The following is a 22,579-nucleotide window of genomic DNA, read 5'->3' as shown; positions in this document are numbered from 1 at the left end:
AAATGCATTTTAGGGGACATAACTATTGCTGCTGCAAATTGATGGGACTTTACTAATGTCAGTGAAGACAAGCTAGCTACTAACTGCCACGGACCTGATAGTAGCTATGGCAGATAGAAGTCTTCAAAGCGTTTGTTGTGTGCAAGCGCTGCCCCCCTTCATTTTAAAAGCTGCAAATTTTTTTTTCAGTCTCAGTGTTTCCAGTGTCAGATTTCGGCACTACAGGGTATGATATGGTCAGGAGATCGAGGGGTTGACAGTGAGCCAGACTTGGCAGCTGCTGCCGCTCAGCCAGTTCCACAAGTCCAAGACACGCTATGCCGATGGGGAAATTCAAAGTTAAGTTGAGACTTGAAAACACTACTCAAGGGAATAACTGATAGATTTGTAGGTCACATTAGACAATTCCATTTAGAGTCTGCTGGAAACCAGTAATTCTAACATATTTATATAAAGGTTATAATTCTGTTTTGTAGGAGTCTTGGAAACAAGGCATTAGCCCGACAGATTGTAATCAGCCTTTAAAATAAAACTCCCCTCCACAGTGTGTTATAACTGGCCCATCATTCTCATAAATATAAGATTCTTGATAGGCTATAACTAACGGGAGACAGGTCTGGAAAGACCTACATACCTGTAAACCCACGTATACTAACAACAACAAAGCGTGTTACACAGGATGTCATAAATTACAGCTTTTTATACTAACCTTTAGCTAAAACCTTTTGGATAGAGGGAGATAAAACACATCACAAATTTTTTGCAAATTTTGTTTCCGATAAAATGCCCAAAGACTTAGGGGAAATGTTCAAATGCAGCTAAGTGCCTTAGGTAACCAAATCTCATTAAAAATAGAGATCTAGTATTTAAGTCTTTTATTTAAATGGTTTTTCATCTGTAAATCTTACCTGCAGGACCAAGCCTGCCTTTAAAGGAGCAGAAAAAACACATAGCAGAACAATGCATACATGCAAAAGGAATAACTTGAGAAGCTCAGAAATCACCCAGTGAAACTACAACTTATCTCACTTAAGCATTCACTGAGATAAGAATATGTCTTACCAATACAGTTGCCTAGCGCATCTTGTATAAACCCATTCATGCACTGTAGCTTGGGTCGGCAACGGAAAGATCCTGGAGTATTCTGACAGATAAAATCGGGGGGGCAGTTATGAGTACCAGTCTCACATTCGTCAATATCTGGTACATCACAAAAAAAAAAAAAATCATTAGCAGGAGTTTGACAGAAGCTTTTACATCACACCTAAAACATAAGACATAGTTTAAAAAGTCACACAGATTAATCCTCCGCATACCTTCATGCAATTCAATGCAGGACCCAGGATCAACCTGACTTACTACCTCAGAATCTCAGTAAAAGCAGGTAGAATAAGTTAAGGTTTTTTTATTATTTCATCATGAACATTATATATAGGGGAGAGTATGACTATTACGCTTTACAAGTTTAGCTCTCACAACTAAATGATTCCAAATTATAGAGCACTTGAAGCATCATGTTCAGCAGTGTTCAGCCTTGATTCAGCAGTGTGCTCGTACGTGGGCTCAGCTTTGAAGTCAGCAAGATTTAATTACATGTCCAAGTGCAACTTTAATCTTAGCCTTAGATCCAATGCAGACATTGTTCATTTCTTTCATAAGGGAATTAATGGGCCTTGATTCTCATCCATATTAAGGCTTGCAATATCCTTGCATTATTGTGCTTTAAAATGCACATAAATATGATTTCTGCTCATTTTAATATTCCGTTCCAGTTCAGAATAGACAATAAGTATTTGTGAATATATTATGTTTCAGATAAAGCAGACAAGGGCTAACGGAGCTTCATACATGAATGTAGCCCTGTCCACGTAAAAGCAACTAAAATTTAATGTTTGACACCTTGCGATGGGATTAAATCTCCTAAAGCTATTAAAATACAGGAACTTTCTAGCAATAGGATGCCTCAGCTTTTCCATTTATGCAGCTGACACAATAGTAGATGCAACTGCTTATCCCTTGAGCTTTGTGAGACTTAAATAATGATTGTGGAGCCCGTTTTAATTTTAGGATGGGTTAATACTGCATTGGGTTCAGCTGGGTTCTACATGTTGCACAACTCAGTCATTTTACTTGGCATTTAAAAATCATACATGAAGAGTACTCATTTTCTATTTTCATCACTATGAACATAACATTAATAATTAACATTATTAACATATCTTATCCAAATAAGAAATTTCTAACATTAACGGCATGCATAATTTACTGTCTGTACTCCTTTTTTTCCACCAGAGAAAGATTGTTAATACTTGCTGGTAAGCTATTTGTTTGTTGGCCTAAATCTGATGTCATTCAAATCAGCAGAAACTTTACTTCAAAGAAATCAAAGTTAGGCCATGATACTTTGAAAAACATTGTCTGCATGTTCTACAGGTTTTGCGTTGGAGTTGGTTTGTCAGCTTTTTCATTCAATCTGTTATTCATCACTGATCAGTTCCTACAATAAAACCTTACCCAGAATTTTGCTGAAGTTAATTTGCTCAGTGGAATGAAATCAGTCTGTTTATAAACAACTCTAAGGTCTGAGGGAACAGACTTTCTCATAGTGGAAACCAATTCCACATTCAAATGGAGTTTGATGCTAATCTCTGTCTCTGTGAAGGTAGCATGTCAGGTGAAGTTATGGATGCACATAACAGCATACTTTGAGCTAGATGCAACTTGAAATCAGTCATTGCTTTAGTAAAAAAAAAAAAAAAAAAGACTATTAACTTTGTGTTCAAACATAGTCAAGGACACTGGTTTTAATCCTTTTCCATTTTTAAATCCTTAAGAATGAAATTAATCCCTTTGTAACAAATTTAAACCTCCTGAGGATAAAGGCTTACTTTTTTAAATGATGCATCTACCTTAGCATTTTCAAATTGAATCACTTGGTCACTCCACTTGCAACACTTCATTTCACACTCCAGAATGCGCAAACTTGATTCTTTCAGGTGAAACTAAACCATTAGACATGCTCCAGGAGCAGGACTTAAACACTCTACTCACTAACAAGCGACCAATTCACAGGATCAGACTAGAGCTAGCCAGAAGTAAACACCAGGAAAATGTGTATAGCGTGAGTGCTAGGCCTTCAAAATCAGCTGCTTCAGTCCCCAGACCAGATCCTACCACACAACACAAATTGCTAGTGTAAAATAAACTTAGTTATCTCTCCTGGAAGTCTTTGTAGCAGTCCATAGACAGTCTGATCTGGTATCTGCAAGGTGACAGGTGGGAAACTACGGTCTCGGAAGAACTAGCACTGTCTGTGCGTCCCTGTGTAACTACAGCTTACACGTGTATTTACCAAAAGTAAAAGAGTATGACATGACAATGTACTTATTTTTTTTACTTAAGTCCGGAAGACTTCAGTTTCTCTGCACAAGACATACCTTTGCAACGACTGTCATCCGTTAGTTCATAACCAGTTCCACAGCTCGTGTCCCGCTGACAACGAAAGGATCCTAATGTATTGACACAGGTTTGTCCAATCCCACAGCTGTGTGTCCCAGTGATACACTCATTAATATCTAGAATATGCAAAATGATTTGGGGGGAAAAAAAAAAAAAAGAGTAAATAAGAAACATGAAATCACTGAAAAGAGATGAGGTCAAAGGCTAGCTGTGGGCACACCTCCAACCAGTCATTACTTTGAGCATCAGCATAGAATGAACAGTGTGGATTTGGCCTCACACTCACTCACCCACCCACAATGTGGCTACTCATCTCTGTTGTCAGAGCATCAACCAGTAAAGACATTTTGACCCCGTTGGTAACATGGCTTATGACTGCTGATTCACCTTACATAAGAAAGGAAGAAGTTGTGCTGAGTGACAGCAAAGGGCCAATGTCATCTGATTGAGACCAGCAGCAGATGATTATAGTGACTATATTAATGAGGGAAACTTTCAGAAATCCTTCCCTTGCTTCTGCCTCCCACCAACATATGGCTTAGGCACTCCCCAAGCCACAAGTTGCAACTTTCTACTTTACAGCTACTGATAGACATTTCTTTTGTGATTGTTTTCATTTTCTCTTTGAATGCATACGAAAATTTGGCATCCATGTGTATCAAATGTAAAAGTTCTTTCTTTTTATATTTCACACTAGGTTGGTGTTAGTCTGTCCAATCATCAATATTTAATTTATATTGTGAAGTTTGTATCCGAGATACTTACCTAGACTCCCTTTTCAGTCAACGACAGAAAAAGGCACTCCTGAAGAGTAATGTTTTTCATCCTAGAATAGCTACGCAGAACAGGCAAGATGAACTGTGCCCTGGAAGTGCTTGTTTCTCTCAGTTAACAACAAAAGGAGCCCAGGCTGACTAGCTCAAAAGCAAATATCTACATTGCACATGTCTGAAGCCAAGGGTGATGAAAAAGCAAATATCTACATTGCACATGTCTGAAGCCAAGGGTGATGAGCTCTATTCCAGACCATTTCATTTTATGTTCCTTTAGTTCTTCTTCTGGGAGAAACTTAACAGCTCTTCCCCCTTGACTCACCATATCCAAAACTTTCATGCTTTCTGTCAGTTGTCTCCTTAACAAGCTGAAGAATCTTATTCTACTTCATCTGCCTTATCAATTACTACCTACTATTATAAAAGAGAATAGGTATTTTATTTTGGTTTTATTCACAACAATAAATTCAAGAACTTCTGTCTCTTCTCCACTCTAAATCAGTCTCTTCTACTAATTCTTTCTTAACTCCATCTTCCCACAACTCTTATTCCAAGACACCATTTAAATCAACTTTTTTATTATCTCAACTCTTTCCCCAGCTGGCCTAAGCTTATTCTGATCTCTTCTGTCTCCATCTTTTTTTATCTCTTCTTGCTCTTTCAAAACAAGGATGTAGATAACCAAGGCAATGGTTTTCTTTCTTTTACCTTCACAGTTGACACCATCTGGTTGAAGCTGATACCCAACAAAGCAGGAGCAGACGTAACTGGATCCTGTGTCTCTGCACTGCTGAGAGCAGGGACCACCACCTAATTGGATATTTTAACAAGTCTTATACAATAAAGAGGCTCTTCACAGGAACTGAAACAAACCATTCATTTACAGGATGTTTACTGATTTATTTAGAAAAGCAGATAACTAAACACACACATACAGAAAAGAAGGAAAGGACTAAATACTGAAAGAAGTGTTTAGAATCACTGGATTCTTTTAGCTCTAAAAATGAATACAAGAAGGAAGTAAATTAAGGAGTCAGTCATAGCTCATCATTGTTAGAAGTTGAAGGGAAAATGCTGATGAGCTCAGACATTTTGGCTAGGAAGTTAAAACTTTGTATGGTGATTACTATAAAATAAGGAAGACAAGATGCATCACCATAAGTTAATGAAACGTTTTCACTATTAACTGCATTAGGCTTTATTTCTAGCCCATCATTGTTAGGACCATACTCCTGAATTAGCTATAGCATGTGCTCTTTTCCTACTTAGGAGGCAGGAAACACAAAAGGGAGAAGAGGGTATTGTGGGTGACAAAGGCTTCAGAGAACCTAAAGGAACCAAGACTTACTACTGGGATACTAAAGAGCTAGTGAGGTGTGTGCAGGAGTCACAAAGGATGTGAAAGAGAGCTGGGGTTAGTCTGGCAGACAGAAAGAGAGGATACTATAGGAAATTTACAAAAAATTTGGCTCATCATTAAGAAAACTTAGTTTTTCTAATCCTATTGAAAATAATATTAAAAACATTTAATATTCTCACAATAGAGAAAAAGTTATATACTTCCCACTATTTGTTGTAAGACCATTGATATTAGTACAAAAGAGTACTGATATTAGTACAAATAGAACCTGTCTTCTTCCACTTTTCAGAATGGCTGGATAGGCATTAGAAAAAAAAAGGTTTGAGATAAGCACAATCTCCAGGAAATGCAGCTGTAATACTTTTGAGTGAATTAAAATAACTTTTTGAAGTGCAACAACTTCTAATGAGGACAGAGCCATTAATACACAACAGAAAATCAGGTCTGTACACAGTACCGGGAAAGGAAATGACATTAGAAGGAACCATAGTCTTGCGGTTGAGATGAACAGCTAACACTTTCCGAACATCTACTAATACTGCGAGCTCCTGTCAGCCGCAGTGAATCCTATTGTGGAGGTGTTGGAACAACAGAATTAATTTCCCCATACACCATGAAGGTGCTCCGTAACAAACTGCTGGAAGTTCCACTGCCTAGGAAATGTAAGTTTCCCCTTGTGAAGACTGTAAAATCACAAGTAATTCTGGCATGCCAAGTTTATCAGAAAATATACTGTAGACAGAAACTCTAATTTGTAATTAGTCATACCAATCCATCTCTTGCAGGCAGCTGATTAACTGATGAATGCAACAACTGATTACATAAAGAAATAATGCTAGGAAAATATATAACACATTTTTCGATGTCATCTCTTGTAATTAGCAGCTGGAGACAAGGAGGAGAGCCAGTGTTGGCTTTGACTAGCTAATGACCTAGCAGACATTTCCATCCTCTCTAGAGTGTAATAGCTATACAACATGCAGCACAGTAAATCATCTCTCAACTGGAATATAAGTCTATTAAATTGATTTTATCCTAAATACATTACTTAGTTATGAAATGCTTGTAGAAAATAATAAATCACTGCTGTTTTAAGTTTATAGACATGTAAATCACATGTGACAAGCAATAAATCAGAACAATATTCCAGTAACACATTCTTCCCAGGAGGCAGAACAGCCTGACTAATGAGGACAATAGCCACTTTTCTTCCTTTTTTTCAGGTGATGCATCTCAAAAGGAAACAAGTTTCATTTCATATTTAATCACCCTGATCACCCCAAGAGGAGAATAAAAGAATGCACATATTTAATATAGGATCCCCATCTTCTGAAGAATCTGGAGTACTCCACGGGTTCAATGGGTAACACCTCTGAGGTATTACCCACTGGAAGTTAAATGGAAGTTAAATGTATAGTCTAAGCTTCAGCTGAGTAAGACAAACTCCTCTATAGGAGACAATACCTCCCTTGTATTTAAGAACTATTGAGGCATCATATAATGGCCCATTATTTCTTAGAAAGGATCTTCATTCTGTTATTTTTACCCATAACTAGCCTAGGCAAAAGTTTTTGGCTAATCTCTAGATCTAAGTTTGCTTCGCTTTTATTGGAGGCAATCACAAAAGAGCTGGCTAACAGGACTAGTCACCTGACTTACCTCTGCAGCCATCATGCAGATAAGGATCTTCTTGGTCTAGTTCCTCCTTTGAAATTTCAACTAAAAAGAGGAGAGATAGGCATTAGAGGAGAAAGCACTTTTCTTCTCACAGTAAAAAGCTGCCTGCTTGCAATGGGACTCAGACCAGGGTTTTGGATAAACCAGGACAAAATTAAAGAGCATTATTTACATATTTTACAGCTATTTCATGCTTAAATTTGACATTCAAATGCACATGGCCATGGGGCAATTTCCATCTGACTGATTCAATATGAAAATCACACTGTGATCATAGATTACATATGGGCTGAGATTTTCAAATGCAGGTTCTTAACATTAGGCTTTTAAACAGAGCTTAACCTCATTTTCATAAGACATGTTGTTGAGGCATGCTTGGCTTCCACTGACTTTATAGTAGCTTGGGGTACTCCTAGTTTTAATGAAAATCAGATTAACCTCAGTTATTTGTTTAGACTTCATTCCAAAAAGAACTCCACACCCAACTTTTGGGCATCTTCTTATGGCATTCTTTCAAATGTACTTCATATACCTTAACTTGCAGAGATTTGATCAGCGGTACTTCTGCTACATGCATGTGTCCTGAGAGTTCTTTCTCTCCACATGGAGGACATATAAAGGCTGAATATATACACTGCCTGAAGCCATTGCTTGCCCAAAGGACTAGCTAATGGACTTCCTCCAATCCCACCACAATCTCAAAACACTCTGGTTATTAAATAGGAAGCTTAGCCTTATTTCAGTGACCGTCCATAAGCCTATTCAACCGGTGGTCACTTACAAGCAAATAATACATCACAGATGGGAATGCAAGTTTTTGTGCAATGGCACAAGGCTGGGTTGGTGCACTGAGTTCTAGGGGTACATGTTGGTCACACAGAAGCTAATGAAATCATTTTGCCCAAGCCTGGCCTGATTTTGTAGGTCTCTGGGGTCACAGTACCAGAGATTACACTTTACGTGACTAAGAAAGCGCTACACAGGGAGTCAGCTTGCCTTACCCTCTGCAGCAGAATGCCTTGCTATTGCATAACACAAACACAGGGTGCTAGTCCAAGAAGCTGCCTCACGAAAGGGAGACTGATCTCCCCTTCACGACTAACACAGCTGTCCCTTCATGTTGCTTACCTTGCCTTTCTACAGGCAATTTTTATTGTCAATAGTGATATTTCATAGAATCATAGAATGTGTTGGGTTGGACTAGATGACATTTAAAGGTCATCTAGTCCAATCCCCCTGCAGTAAGCAGGGACATCTTCAACTAGATTAGGTTGCTCAGAGCCTCATCAAGCCTGGCCTTGAATGTCTCCAGGGATGGGGCCTCCACCACCTCTCTGGGCAACCTGTTCCAGTGTCTCACCACCCCCATTGTAAAGGACTTCTTCCTAATGCCTAATCTAAACCCACCCTGCTCTAGTTTAAAGCCATTGCCCCTCGTCCTGTCGCTTCATGCCCTTGCAAACAGCCCCTCCCCAGCTTTCTTGTAGGCCCCCTTCAGGTACTGGAAGGCTGCTATAAGGTCTCCCCGGAGCCTTCTCTTCTCCGGGCTGAACAACCCCATATATGCATAATGGTTATTATGCGTGCCACTTGCCCACAAGGGTAAGTGGGGAAATACTGTATGCTGTGCTCACAATTCTGGATTTTCAGGTGTTGCTAGATTTCTCATGCCATGCACGAGCCTGCAAATTTTGCTATTAGCAGAGTGGTCTACATACAAAATATATACCAGTCCAGTCACTTCAGCCAGTGCTAATGGAGAAGGGGAATTCCCCTGCTGAGACAGTGGTACGCGAAGAAACTGGCAGGGCATTTCTAAACATTACTTGGCTGACATAAGTTATTAGAAACAAGTCTGATAACACACTGGCTCATGCAGACCAATGCAAGCTCTTGTGGTGGGGTTTGGGTTTGAGTTTAAGTGATTCATTAGGATTAAGTCTCCCAAAGTCTGTCCATGGTGATCTGCAAGTCAGACTGCGTGTTTTCAGTGCTCAACTGCCCATGAAGGAGGCAACACTATACAGCGTGACTTTTCTGCAGTTTCAGGTCTGTCTGCTAAGTGAAAAAGTCAAAAAAATCCAACACCTGGATCTGTAAGGGTCAGCGTGTCCACACTCATCCTCTTCAGCTCCATGGACTAGGTATGGAGAAGGGTGTCAGGAGCTGCTGCAATCTAGATTCACCTCTCTTCCAAAAATGTTGAAAGAAATGCAGATACCATGTTTCCCTGAAATGTTCCCAGACGGTCCAGGCATTTCAAACGCCCCCAGTTTGTGCGCATTTGCCTCTCACACAAAAGGCAACATTTGAATTCTGCAGAGCTAGCAAAGGCCATCTGGTTTTTAAATCTAATTAAAAGAATCAGTTTTCGATTTTCTTTTTAATTAAGAATTTATCAGTGGGCAAAATGCTATGAAACATTAATAGCTTATACTCAAATTTCCAAGATCAGATCATTAGCGGCCAAAATAATCTGTCTTATAGTTAAGTTCTCACACCAGGAACTGAGTGACCACTTTCCAGCTCTTTTAGCCTTCTTTTGTGGTATACAACATATCAGCTATCACCAGCCAAAAAAAATGGGCTCCAAAACATGCATCATTATATTACTCAGAGGAGATCTCAAGTTAGAAGAATTCCAACAGAAATAATTTAAAGTACAGGCACTCCTTCTATCCCATATCATTTTGTGTCTCACTCTTTTATAACTGGCAACATAAATTACCTTGTTCCTTTTTAGGAGCATCATCGCTGATGGACACATCAATGCCTTCCTGACCCTTCACACAGCAATCTCTGAAGACAATTCCACACTGGTATCCTACCTTTGGGTTGGGTTCACAACTCTGTCCTTGAACTTGGGCAGCTTTTCCCAGCAAACAACAGTAACAACATACCTGTTAAAAAAAAAAGAAAAGAAAAAAAGAAAAAAAGGTCAAATCCTAACCCTGAACACTTCAATGCAAATTTTGTCAGTAGCGTCAATACTGTTATCTCACCTTGGCAAACTGATGAAATATTTTCTGCAAACTCCTTAAGAACTCATGTTTTTTTAAAGACATTTTAATCTGCAGTTGAGTTCAGTGAGCTCTGCATCTGACCTACATAGAGCCAAGCACAGAACCTGGATCCATTTCTCACAAATCTTGTGTATGCGTGAATGCGTGTGCAGGGTGATGTGGAGAACCAGAATGGTCCACGTATGTATATGGAGTTTCACGGCTCTCATGCTGGGCTGCCTGCATAGCCCTGTTTCAAACACCAGCGAGCAGTGGGAACTCTTAACACCTCTGCTTCCCTTTTGTGTCCAGTTCAATTAAACTGGGACACGATCAATGAAGTCCATGACTCGGTTGATAAGTAACTGCCTACTCAACTTCCCAGCAAAAAATACCCCTCTCTGAACTAACAGACAAACAAGTGAATAAACATGATTCATCCAAGGTTAGTGTTAACAGGTCATAAAGAGAAGGTATTCTGCTCTGAAAAAGAGACTATAAAGTCAATCACTATTTAAAACCATCACAGTCTGGACATGGCTTCCAGCAATGAAACATGATCCGCGTTTTCCAGACCTTCTGAACTACAGCCCCAGAATACACCACAGAAGCGAACACAGGACAAGTTAATCCCATGGAGGTTTCCTTTTAATTTCAAATTGAGGGGACACTATGATTTATTCCGTTTTCCTTTCTTGTGGTTAGAAAGCAGTGAAGATGTTTGGTTCTGTGGAGCTGGTGCCTGCCAATTGCTACTGACATGTAAAAGCAGATTTAAGCTTTTATTGTTCATTTTGCTTGAAGAAAATAGCATGCGCCATTAAACAGAGCAGATGGAATATAAAATAACTAAACATTGAACTACATTTCTGTAATTTGGTGCTTTAAACACCACACCTATTGAAAAGAAGGCAACTATTACATTTCTTTCACTACTGGGAGATGCATACCCCTGCCTATATTATAAGCTTTCCCTTATAAGGTATTCTTTATGTTTCTCTCTCCACACTGCAATGAAAGGTTCTTTTAAAACCTAGAGCAGTGTGGAAGTAAAATAATAAAATCCTTTTTCCTTGTTTCTTCAATCTCGTTTTACTTTATAGCATTTTGAAGTACGCAAGCATGATATTTTGTACTTTGTCTTTAAATACACAACTGAATCCTCTCCCTGCTGCAGAATGCTGTATGGCAGGAACTCTTCCCTCCTGGCCAGTGCTGGGGTGTTGTTTTCATGCCCACCATAATGTTAAGATACACGTTTTTCCTTATTAACTGATGTTTGGTGGGATGGTTCCTCACTACCACCTTTTTTTCCGTGGCTCTCCAACTACTTCCATACAGTGGCGGATGCTCTGATTTCATCACTAGTATGTCTGTGATATTTCCATCTTTTCTGGCTTTTCTGGATCACTTTAGAAATCTCTTCCAAGAATTGCAACATTTCTGAATATTTATTCTGTCTAACACGTCTAACATTTTCCTGAGGCATCTTTCTCAAAGCTTTTAACATCTGTCTATAATTTTGTTAGATTTCCAATTTTCACAACCATAAACTACAAGACAGAAATGAAAACTGAGCTGAAGATTCATTGTTTGACTTAAGCTTGTGTATTTTTGATAACCAGACCTTATTTAAGTTACTGAAGACAGCTGATGCCTTGCCAAATTTTGTCATTATATACTTCTGGATATCCTCACTGGCTTCTACTGTTAGGCATGTGAATTGACTCAATCTGTTTCATTGTCTTGTCACACAATGCTCAAAATGGGAGTTACAGACTTTCTCTGGATTTTTTTTTTTTTAAAGAGCGATCATCAATCTTGCTGTTCTCGAAGTGCTGAATAACCTTATGTTCTTTATTTCTTCCAGGTTCAGCCAAAACTTGAAAGACCTCTGTCTCCCGCTAATGTGAATCTTCAAGTACAGAGCTTGCTAAGTCTTGCAATGCCTGTAAGAAACTGTATCTTCATTTAACATAATTGAATGCATTGAACCATTTGTTCCAACCTGTATTTACTCTACCTGTGCATGATGCATCCTGATTTAACATCTTGATAATAATTTATGTTGCTATACCACAGCCAAAATGATCCAGAGATGGAAAGTGTCAAATGTTTTCTTAACTGATATTTATGGTAAGTGGCTTTAAGATTGACCCTGGAAGATTCTGCACTGGCAGTCCTAAAGGCTAACATTTCCTGTTCAACTAAAGAAAAAAGACGGCGAAGCTGATGAATGGCCTTGTGCTCAGAGCACACCAAGGACTCTCTAGACCTGCATACATCTCCACATACCTCACCTGTGAACTTGTAAAGTCACCTTTTCTTCCAGTTCTCCCACTGTGGAATGGTATAAGGCTAGTTTAACTCATGTTCACGGAGCACTCTGGCATTCTGAGACATAAAGCAGTATGTCATTACATCAATATCCTGGTAAGATTAATCTCAACATTTCCTTTTTCATGCTAATTTTTTCAGGGTTAGCCTATTCTGAAAGACTTTGATCCTTTAGTCTGGAGTGCAGTCTAGACTCCATATTAGTTCTTGATGTGTTTGTAGCCATTTTCCAAAGGTTGCCAGCTTCCCGGAAGCATGCTGCGATGACCATTCGCCCATTTACTAGAACCATCGCTGCCCTCATGGATGGTACAACCTAATGATTGAGTTGTTATTACACACTTTCACTGCCTGGAAACCTTTGCTTCTTAAGTGATCCCGATAATGATCTCAAACATTTTTTCCTTCGCCTCTCCCCTGTTATTAGCAAAAGCCCATGCAGCTTCAAAACCATGCCTTGATCTTTGCTTTTGGATAGAAAGTTGTGTCCTGCTTGAAGTCCTATGATCCCCTGACTACTCTTATACCGTGCCTCCTCACAGAAAGGAATAAAGATGTAAGGAATAAAGGAATAAATCATTACATGTGAGAAAGTGTTGAAGATCTATCTTTGGTGTGATTAGGAAGCACCTGAAATTCCTTTAATCAATAAGCTCTCCTAATTAGTTAGATTTTATAATAGTTCTTTATTATTTATGCCTCCGTTTAAGTTACCGGATCTGGAAGGGTGAACCGTGTATTAACATTGCTTTTGTGTATCTGTCCACAAGAGGTCTCTCACTTGCTGAAATCCAGACTAACTAGCACAAGCTAGAAAAATTGACTGAAAAAAATACAAATAGCAGAATTTTTCTGAACTTTTGAAGATCTGAATAAAAATAAAGAATATTTCAACAGTTCAAAGCAACAAAACTTTGTGCTCACCTAATATACACAACCAAAGTATTCTTGAAAAAACTGGGGAGATAAGGCCGTATCTCGATCTTTGGGAAAAAAAAGCACCTATGACAAATTTTGGGGAAAAAGTCCAAGCACCTTAAAGAAGGCCAAATTTCTAGAAGCTGCACTCCCTTCTGCAGGGCTGTTGTGGTAGAAAGTTTAATAAAACCATTTCAACGTCTCCTGTATCAGGAACAAATCTGGAAATTGATTACTGTCTTTTGACAAACATTTTAAAGATTAATGATTAATTTTGCATCCTTTTTTTCAAGGCAAGAAAATCTGTGCTTCCAAGAAAACAGAGGAGTAAAATTATGTTGATTATTACCTATGCCTATTGCCTTTAAGCGTAAAAGCTAAGGCAAGTGTTTTCAAAATATGCTCTTTTTATCTTCTTTCCAATCGCAAGTTTTGGATTCAGAAGCAAGATTAGCTGCCTCATTTGCTGCGAAGTGCTGTGATTAATCCTACTAATTGAATTACTAAATCATTCTTTCTGCTTCCTTGAAGGAGACAAAGAGGATCCAAAAGATTTCCCATGCTACCTAAGCTAAAATAAAATGAACCAACTTAGGCAAAATGAGATTCAAGCCCATGTGAAATGGGGCTGGTGTGAATGTAAAAGTTTACCACACCAGGAGAAAATTGCCAGATAAACTGTATGTCTCAAGGTCATCGGATTAAAAATGTATTCAACAAAAGAAATTATACTTGTTCACTGATATTAGATCATAAATCCTCTGTGTCCACCATGGATCAAAGAGGTTATCTACAAAGATACTCCTACAGGTACCTCAGTACAGTTATTAGGTGTAGGATATTTCTATGAGGGAGTGGAGGGGCAGAACGTGGCTCACAAAGATGAAATAACACTGACTGTGTTTATACCAGTAAATTAAACAGGGACAGAATATGCGGTCAGGCATTGTCCCGCAATCGTCTCTAATGTTTAAATATTAGCAAGCTCTAATGGCAACTAACATCCCTCAGACAATGCTGAAGCATATTTTGGGGTTAGCACAGGCCAGCGAGTGTTCCCAACTGCCCTCATGCACTGTGTTTTGCAGGGGAAAGACGTCAGTTGCGTGACATGAGCTGTGCTGAGCCATTTATTCTCAGGGCCAGAGATCAAGGCCTAGTCCACTTTGTTTAATGATACAGCTGTCACCATGAAAACCTGCCATCTTTGAAGAAATCTGGCCATTTTAAAAAACAACACCATTAACTCTTCTTCTTCCTCATACTGACAGGCGCACATAGGGAAACATTAGTCAATCGATGAGAAAGTGGGTTTCCTTGAACAGTTGCATTCTGTTTAAAAGGTGTCCCATGGCACGTGTTTAAAATAGCGCTGCTGTTATAAACCTGATGTCAGAGTACTCGCCATCTCGGTCCTTGTTCATCTGTTCACAGCCCTTCACAAAGTATTGACACAAAGGGCTAAATATTTTTTCACGCCACATCCAGATTGGGGTGGACATGCTTCTAGTGCTACAGGCTGCAGAGAGGAATCTCCATGCCAAGAGAGGGCACACCCTGGACGTGGTCGAGCGGGGAGGTATGTCCCCTCTATGGAACATGCTCCACCGTGGGACAAAATCACGCTGCACATGCAGACAAGTTTGTGACAACCCAACAACGCCAGCCTCATCATCATGTTACTTTTCTTCTACTCACAGCGAGAACGTGGATCACTTCACAGCCCTGGCATCAGCAACACCCTACTGCCAGGAACGTGATCAAGCCAGCATTTTGAAGACATATAAAACCTGTGAGTCAGACATCGTCTGCCATCTTCTATATAGTAGATAGTTTTTTAACTCAATGAACTGGAGCATTCAGCATCTTTAAGCAATGGGAAGAATTAAAATCATTGTCACCTATTTTCATCACCACTGAAAGAAATCTGTAATAGGACCAGAGCCGTTCATGCCTGGGTCATGGTCAAGGTCATGATCTTACTGGTGGAACTTTCATCCAAAAGCACTCTGTGGACTGGTATGAATATGCTCCCTTTCAAGAAATGAGAGACAAAGGCAGTAATAAAGGTGGAGGGCAGGGCACAGATTAATTAAAGATGCCAACAACAGGCATTTTTATTCTAATATCAAATGCTATTATCACGAGCTTATAGACGTCTCCATTCAATTGTAAATCAAAGCCATGTTAACTAAGGACACATACACAAGCTGGAATTATAAGTACACTGAGAGGATTAACTACAGTCCTATGTTTTTGGACCACCAATACTGAAAACCACTGAGTTTGACCTTAGGCCATGAGGGTATAATGAAAGCTAAAGTCTGAAACGCATCTGAGTTTCTCACCCATCCCTTCCTACGGCGTTGATGTCTTCTCTTCATGCCAAAGTAGTTTCCTAGCCAATTACCCGTTCAAGACTTCTTCACCCCTTTGCATTCTACCCTCTACCTCTGCTAAAATATAATGAGACAGTCTGCTTCACTCAATGAGGAACTGTTTCTCTCAAAGAAGCACAAAGTGGCGAGCCTTAACAGAGACACGAGGTGTAGGTGGGAAAAAAACTGTCTGTGTGCAACAAACTGAGTACAGCAACCTTCAGGGTCAACCCTTAACACCAATCCAGACAGTCAATACCATTTCTTAAAAGATGAACAGGAATAGCTCTGATGGCTCACCTTGAAGTGTTCAGCTTCGCAGGTGGAATTTTGACCAATATTTGAGTCACACTCCTCACGCACATTGGCAAATTCAATCCCATCTGAACAGTACTGCTTCTCCAACTGGCTGCGACAGCACTGTACCTGAGTCATGCTGACAAAAGGATGGAAGCAATAGAAGAATGTCATATGTGGGGTGAGAACAGATAATCCAAGTTTTGACAATTAGTACTTGTACTAGCGCCATGGAAAGAAGTTCCTGTGGGCACCCATTTTAGTTACACAGTAAAAAAACATTCTCTAGAAGTAGGCAGAATGTCTAGGTTTAATACAGTTTAACTACCTGTCTACCTTGTAGTCTGTCCTAACAATTTTTTTAAGCAAATGGCTAACTTCAACCACGTTTGCCACAGGGCCCAAGGTCTCCAGGACTTGCATTCTTGCATATTTTGTGACAGCTGGTGGCTGCAGAGAGGATGGCAAGAACCAAATCGGTGCTCTGACTGACGGAAGGGAGAAGCCAGTCCTGAGGCATTGTGAGAATCTGCAATCCCATGGCCAGCCTACCCTGGCAGGTACAGCATGTTGAAGGAAGCTCAGATTGTTGCTCTGTGGGACAACCAGAGATACAGGGAGAACTGAAGATACCAAGGAAAGTCACAGCGAGAAATAGAGTGTATTGCAAGCAAGAGACAAAGAAAGACAAGGGAGAGAAGAGTATTACAGGGCAGGAAGATGCAGAGAGGAGACAGGATCAAAATCTGCAGGAAACTCAGCTTTGTTAGTTCCACTGCTCATAAAATAATTCTGGTTTATCTCTGTTTCGGTGAATAAATTTAAAACTCCTTCCCATGGGAAAAAAAAAAAAAATCTGTGAAAGGAGGCTTTAAAATCCTCCATTCCTGTTGCTACTGTTGCTTGCATGCAAAGCCCACTGAAGAGGGTATCTCCCCTCTCTCCACTGTTTCTACATGCAGCTCTGCCTTGTTGGGTAGCATCGTGGGCGGAGCTTGCAGTTTACGGCTCTTCCACAACTACCACCTGTAAGAGACACTGGGAAACAGAGGGAAAAAAGTTCGAGTAACAAATCAGATTGCACATACAAGGATGTGAACATATCCATGTGTTTTGCGATAATTTCACTAGGAATAATGTTACCCAAGTTGCTAGGGCGAAAGGAAACTATCCCAAAGGCAATCCAAGCTGATAAAGTCTATTTATAGTATAACAGGCGCACCTAAAAGGCATAGACCAATATATTAGAGCCCTATGAAATGCACAGAAAAAACCCTATAAATGCGTTTTTATACCCATCACCACAGGAAATCTTACGCATCTTACACACCAATAATATTGAACACATTCTCTTTGCTCTTAAGAGTATTCACCTATGTTTTTTCCTCAACTCCAGTTCTTTGAACTGATGACTCAAATCTTTTCAAAGGTTACCTAGAAATACATAAAAATACGCAAAGATACTCAGCAAACCCATACCCTTTACTCTTAAAAATCCTTTATTTACACTGTTGGATATTTTGCAAGTATAAGGAAGAGGGGTGGGTTAGTTGCACTCCTGAGCTACAGGCGTCTCCTGCTGCCATCTGAGATAAGTGGATTCCCATGCATCACCTCCGGAGGAGCTTCCCTGCTCTCGATGACCGTAGGATGAGCTTTCAGCTCCCAGGCAGCGTGAGGGACTCCCTCAGCTTTAAGGCCAGGCCATCCAGTCCAGCCCACTAAAAGCAGGGGACACTTGGGTACCGGGCTGAGATTCTGTGCGTATTGGCGAGGCAAGGCTGTCAAGCTACACTCCTGAAGATTCTCGGTTCTTATTTACTGGATTTTGTAATGGTCTGACTGTGCAGTTTACACTTGGACAAAAACAGCCATGGGATTTCAATGCATAGGAACAAAACCCAGGTACATTCATGAACAGATTATTCAAAAATAGACTCTAAAGTCATAGCAAGAAGTTAAGCCCAGGACAGTAACTTTATTTGGCTGAATATTTGAAGTTTTTGATATTTGAGTCAGTTCCAGTTTGGAAGAATACGTAGCTTTTTTGTTGCTGAAATTTGCTCTGAAGCAGAATTTCCATTCCCTGCCCAGCTCTGGGGTGGTCTGACTGTCAGGACTTTGGAAGCCTATAAAACCTGAACTTCAAGCCCAAGTGTGTGGGAGTTGAGACTTTCCAGCTCCTTTAGCCCTCCATGTCCTGCGGAGGAGCTAGATATGTTAGCCACAGACAAACAAACAAACAACAGCAGTCTTTCAGTAAATCTGTTTGATTTCCAGTGTGGCTTTTTTTTTTTTTTTTGCAAATACAAGTCATGTCTTTGAAATCTCTGGCAAATTGGCAATTTCAACCAAAACAAAAAAGTTTCTTAAAATGTTTCTCACAGCTGTATTCATAAGTCATGTGGGCCACCCCAACTGTAATAAGGAATTAAACGTCAATTGAATACTAGATTAAAATACCATTTGTTCATTCTCAGAACAACAACAATAAAATCACACTTCATTGCCCAAATCCTACAGTGAAGTTGCACTGGTAGCAAATACCGCTTGAGCCTGTAAACACCGGTGCGGCTGTGGCAGAGGTAGAAATCCTTGAAATATGGTGGAGAAAAATGGTAGAAAAATCCACACAGTACTGGTCTTCAGCTGCAGCTTAGCCTGCCCAGCTGACCATCAAAACTTTTCCCTTTGCACACCAGCCCACATGCTGATGGTCGCTAGAACATGCCACCTCAAACTCCTCAGACTCCAAGACTTTGGAGATGAAGAGTATCTCTCCCTGCCTTTGCTAAGTTATGCGTGTCTCCCTGGCTCAGACTCCAATACATTCCCACTCTCTACTTCATAGCAGAGTAAAGGAGCCATCTCTAATGGCTCATAAGCCAGCTAGAGTTGTCTCTTCGCATAAAACCTTTCAACTCTTCCTGTGTAGCATTCCTATTAACTTCATTTCTACGGACAGCTTACAAAAGAGAGAAAGTAGAGGAGTACTTTCCTGTGGTTTTTTGTTTTGGGTTTTTTTTTTTTTTAATTACTCCTAGTAATTAAAAAGCCATATTCTTCCTTATCTGTCACATTCTGATTTTCAGTTAAAACAGTGCAACAGAAGTTTATTGAATAGGTATTTACAATTTGACTGAAATCTTACAACACTAAATACAGAATCTCTAGGAGCATAAGGCCTCATAACTGAAGTTCACTCGGATATTTTGGGTAAAATCATGCATTTTCTGGTTTCTCTGAAAGTAGTTTTATTCATGGCTCGCTAGTGAACAGAAATCACTCAGACATTTAAAAAAAAACCTTATTCTTTGTTGCACTTGCTGGTCTAAAAATGAAAGTTATTTCATTACTACGTAATTTGATTGTAAATCAAGTTAAGAAACCATGGTTTATATTCTCACTTTTACTTTCTGTTAAAATTTACCCAATGTTTTCATGGAATAAATTTCCAGCTGAAAAGCTACACGTCCATTTACCTCCACAATCCTTTCACATTTATTATTCTCCTTCCCAGACAATACACTCCTAAACCAGCACAGATTTCATAATTACCAATTTTTCATTTCTTTCCATAAAAGCATTAACATTTAACTTTGCTCTGAAAACAGTGTATTTGTTGTCAGCCTAATTTCATTACCCTCTGCCTCTCTCCTTCTGCTTATTAGCCTGTCTTCAAACTATGTCAGTGCTATTCATGAGCACAGCAGAAGACTTTTTCGCAAAAAATACTAAAATTAAAAAGTGGATGATTCCACTTCAGAATTATTTTGCAAAAAAGAAGCTGGGCCTTCCACCCTTAGTCCTTTCAGTTTGCAGTTTAACATGCAACAGAAATGAACTTAGGAAAATTAAGAGCAAGATCTGGTATTATGAGTGACACAATATGACAATATGAAAACAATAAAGCGTGCCTCAGCAATGAAAAACATGTATTTGAACGAGCATTATAAATTAGCAAGGGACTCAAGTAAAAACAATTGATTCAAACCTCAAAATTAATCAGCTGCAATCCATAAACAACTTTGTTGTTTACTTAAAAAAAAAATTTCTTGAAGGTCAAGAGTAAAATTATATTGAGATCATATATTATGTAGAGGAACAATACTGATAACATTGCGGCAGAGAAAGAACTGAGTTTGACAATATTCACAAAGCGAAGTAAGCAAGTTATCCTAAATGAGTGGCAATAAAACCCTGACAACATAGCAGACTGTTCTTCTGTCCCTCTGACTGGGAAGCCAAAAATCTTAAGTGACTGTGAGGCACACTCAGCGGGCTGCAGAGAAGAGATAATAATTAATAAAGACAACTTCTCCAAAAATAACTTCAAACAGCTTTTTCACACAGAAAACTGTCACAACTTCGATGTCCAAAATCTCAGGCTCTTCCAGACTTACAATGGCATAAATCAATAAACATCTATCAGCAGTTAAGCATCTGGTGCCTATCACTCCACACACTCTTGTCTTATTACTTCCTTGTGTTCCCTCCTGAATCTGTATCCAAGTGCTGCCACTTGTCTCTGCTTGGGAACACAGATCATCTTTTTGTTCTGTTTTTGCACAGCACCTAGCAGAGCGTTCTGTAGCTTCTTCTTTTATGCATTTTTGCAACACTAATAATAAATAATGTTATTTCCAATGCAGCTCCAGAAAGACTTTACACAGTGCTAAAGGCATGCAGTTCTCATATGGAGATACGCTGCTTCTGGCCCAGGAATTAAGTTCACTTGCTAAGAGCTCTGGGCAGGGGAAACTCTTCATTTTGAATGGAAGAAGATTTACTGGGCAGGTTGAGTTCCAAAAATAAACAGCAGCTGTTTCCAGCTGCTGTGAGTTTAACCGCATCACAAGAAAATGGATGAATGGGCAAAAAGCTGCTGTTATGACAGCCAAAGATATTATTCATTAAAATGCTACGCTTGTATTTACTGAGTCATGAAGACACAGAGAAAAATACTGTCATTGTCCTGAGTGATAATATAAAATCCCACTTATTTGTGGGACAAGCAACCACAATAAGAGATTGCAGAAGTGACTGGAGGTTGAGCCAGGAGCCTTGTTTCAACTTAAACGCAACTGAGTAACAGTAGCCAGATAGACTTTCCAAATTCATGTGAACTTCAGACAGAGGGCTGGCTCACCTGTGGAGCAGGACAAAAAAGCGAACACATCTGTAACATATTCAGCATATTTTTGCCAAGAAAGGTTGGACCAGATGATCCTTGAGGTCCCTTCCAACCTGGTATTCTATGATTCTACGACAAGTGATGCTCACGCAGATGGCAAGTCCCTCAAGAACCACAAGAGACTTGGGGGAAGGATCCCCTTTTGGGAGGGGATGTTGAAACCCATAACTGTCAGCTTGTTTCTAGGACGCACAATACATATGAGAATGTCAGTGCTTGCATGGAAGCCCTTCTTGATTACCATGAATGTGCTTTAAATGTTTGGGAAGAGGCCAAGGGGGTGCAATTCTAATTCAATAAGGCAGCTTGTTTCTCACATGAACAAAAGAAAAGCAAAAGAAACTCTCTAGCAGTGGGCTTGCTTTGAGGGAAGGACTGAATCTGAGATGCTGTTCTTGTTATTACTATTCTAAGCAGAGGATTCAACAGCAGCATGTAAATTCTTGTAAAGCGTGTTGGGTAAAGTACTCACATCCAATCTGTTCTGTGTTGCACAGTCCTTGCAATGTAACTGCACAAAATCATTTTTACTTCAGCAACTTCATCAAATCTGCTCACTTCACAATGTATTTTTCCCTTGCATCCCACTGCTAACCTTGCAAATACAAGCTGAAATACGCGGGGCAAACAGCTCCATCTGGCATGAAGTAATATGGGCTTGTACACTCAAGAGGCTATGTTTTTTTGGAGCACTCAAGTCTACACTGCCCAACACTGTGCTGCCGTGGACAGCCAAAAGATCCCAGCTGGGGTTTAAACAACCACGTAAATGATAAATATCTGTCCCCCAGCAGCTCCCACTGCATGTAGGTGTCTAAATAGGAAGCAAGTTCTCTTGAGAGTCCATCACCAATAAGGCATCCTGTGCCATATTCTCACCTGCTTAGACCTGAGCAAGTGCAAGGAACCTGGTTTTGCTCGCATCTCTCTGCAGCAGGAAAAAATGCAGAAAACCAGCGTCATTACCCTCATGTGCTTGCAAAGGGAAGCATGCTCCCTCACTATTCATTCTGGCGCCAGTTACACCAGCCGTTAGGAGTAGAGTTTGATCCTTACTTTTGTGTCTAAAACAGCATCATAAAGTGAGTTTTCTGTACCTCTCACAGATATGCCAGTTTTCAATCATAACTGGAGTAAAAGTAATATTGCCATTAAAGAAAGCAGTCAAGGGTGCCAATTTTACT

General features: G+C 39.7%; 1 protein-coding gene across 2 annotated transcripts in view; it reads right to left on the bottom strand.

The window, feature by feature from the left end:
• FBLN1 (fibulin 1) overlaps nt 1-22,579 on the bottom strand; it is an 82,427-nt gene that overhangs the window by 42,947 nt on the left and 16,901 nt on the right. For both annotated transcript variants that reach the window (XM_063355061.1, XM_063355051.1), the window contains exons 3-8: nt 16,205-16,340; nt 9,998-10,169; nt 7,252-7,311; nt 4,941-5,042; nt 3,438-3,575; nt 1,063-1,200 (exon numbers count right to left, since the gene is read on the bottom strand). In XM_063355061.1, the coding sequence (XP_063211131.1) occupies nt 1,063-1,200; nt 3,438-3,575; nt 4,941-5,042; nt 7,252-7,311; nt 9,998-10,169; nt 16,205-16,340 (746 nt within the window). The remainder of the gene's footprint in view (nt 1-1,062; nt 1,201-3,437; nt 3,576-4,940; nt 5,043-7,251; nt 7,312-9,997; nt 10,170-16,204; nt 16,341-22,579) is intronic.

The sequence above is a fragment of the Chroicocephalus ridibundus genome, chromosome 1 (genome assembly GCF_963924245.1).
Source record: "Chroicocephalus ridibundus chromosome 1, bChrRid1.1, whole genome shotgun sequence".
NCBI classification, from domain to species: domain Eukaryota; kingdom Metazoa; phylum Chordata; class Aves; order Charadriiformes; family Laridae; genus Chroicocephalus; species Chroicocephalus ridibundus.
The sequence above is the reverse complement of the archived record's forward strand: the minus strand, read 5'-3'. Positions and strand labels throughout refer to the sequence as shown.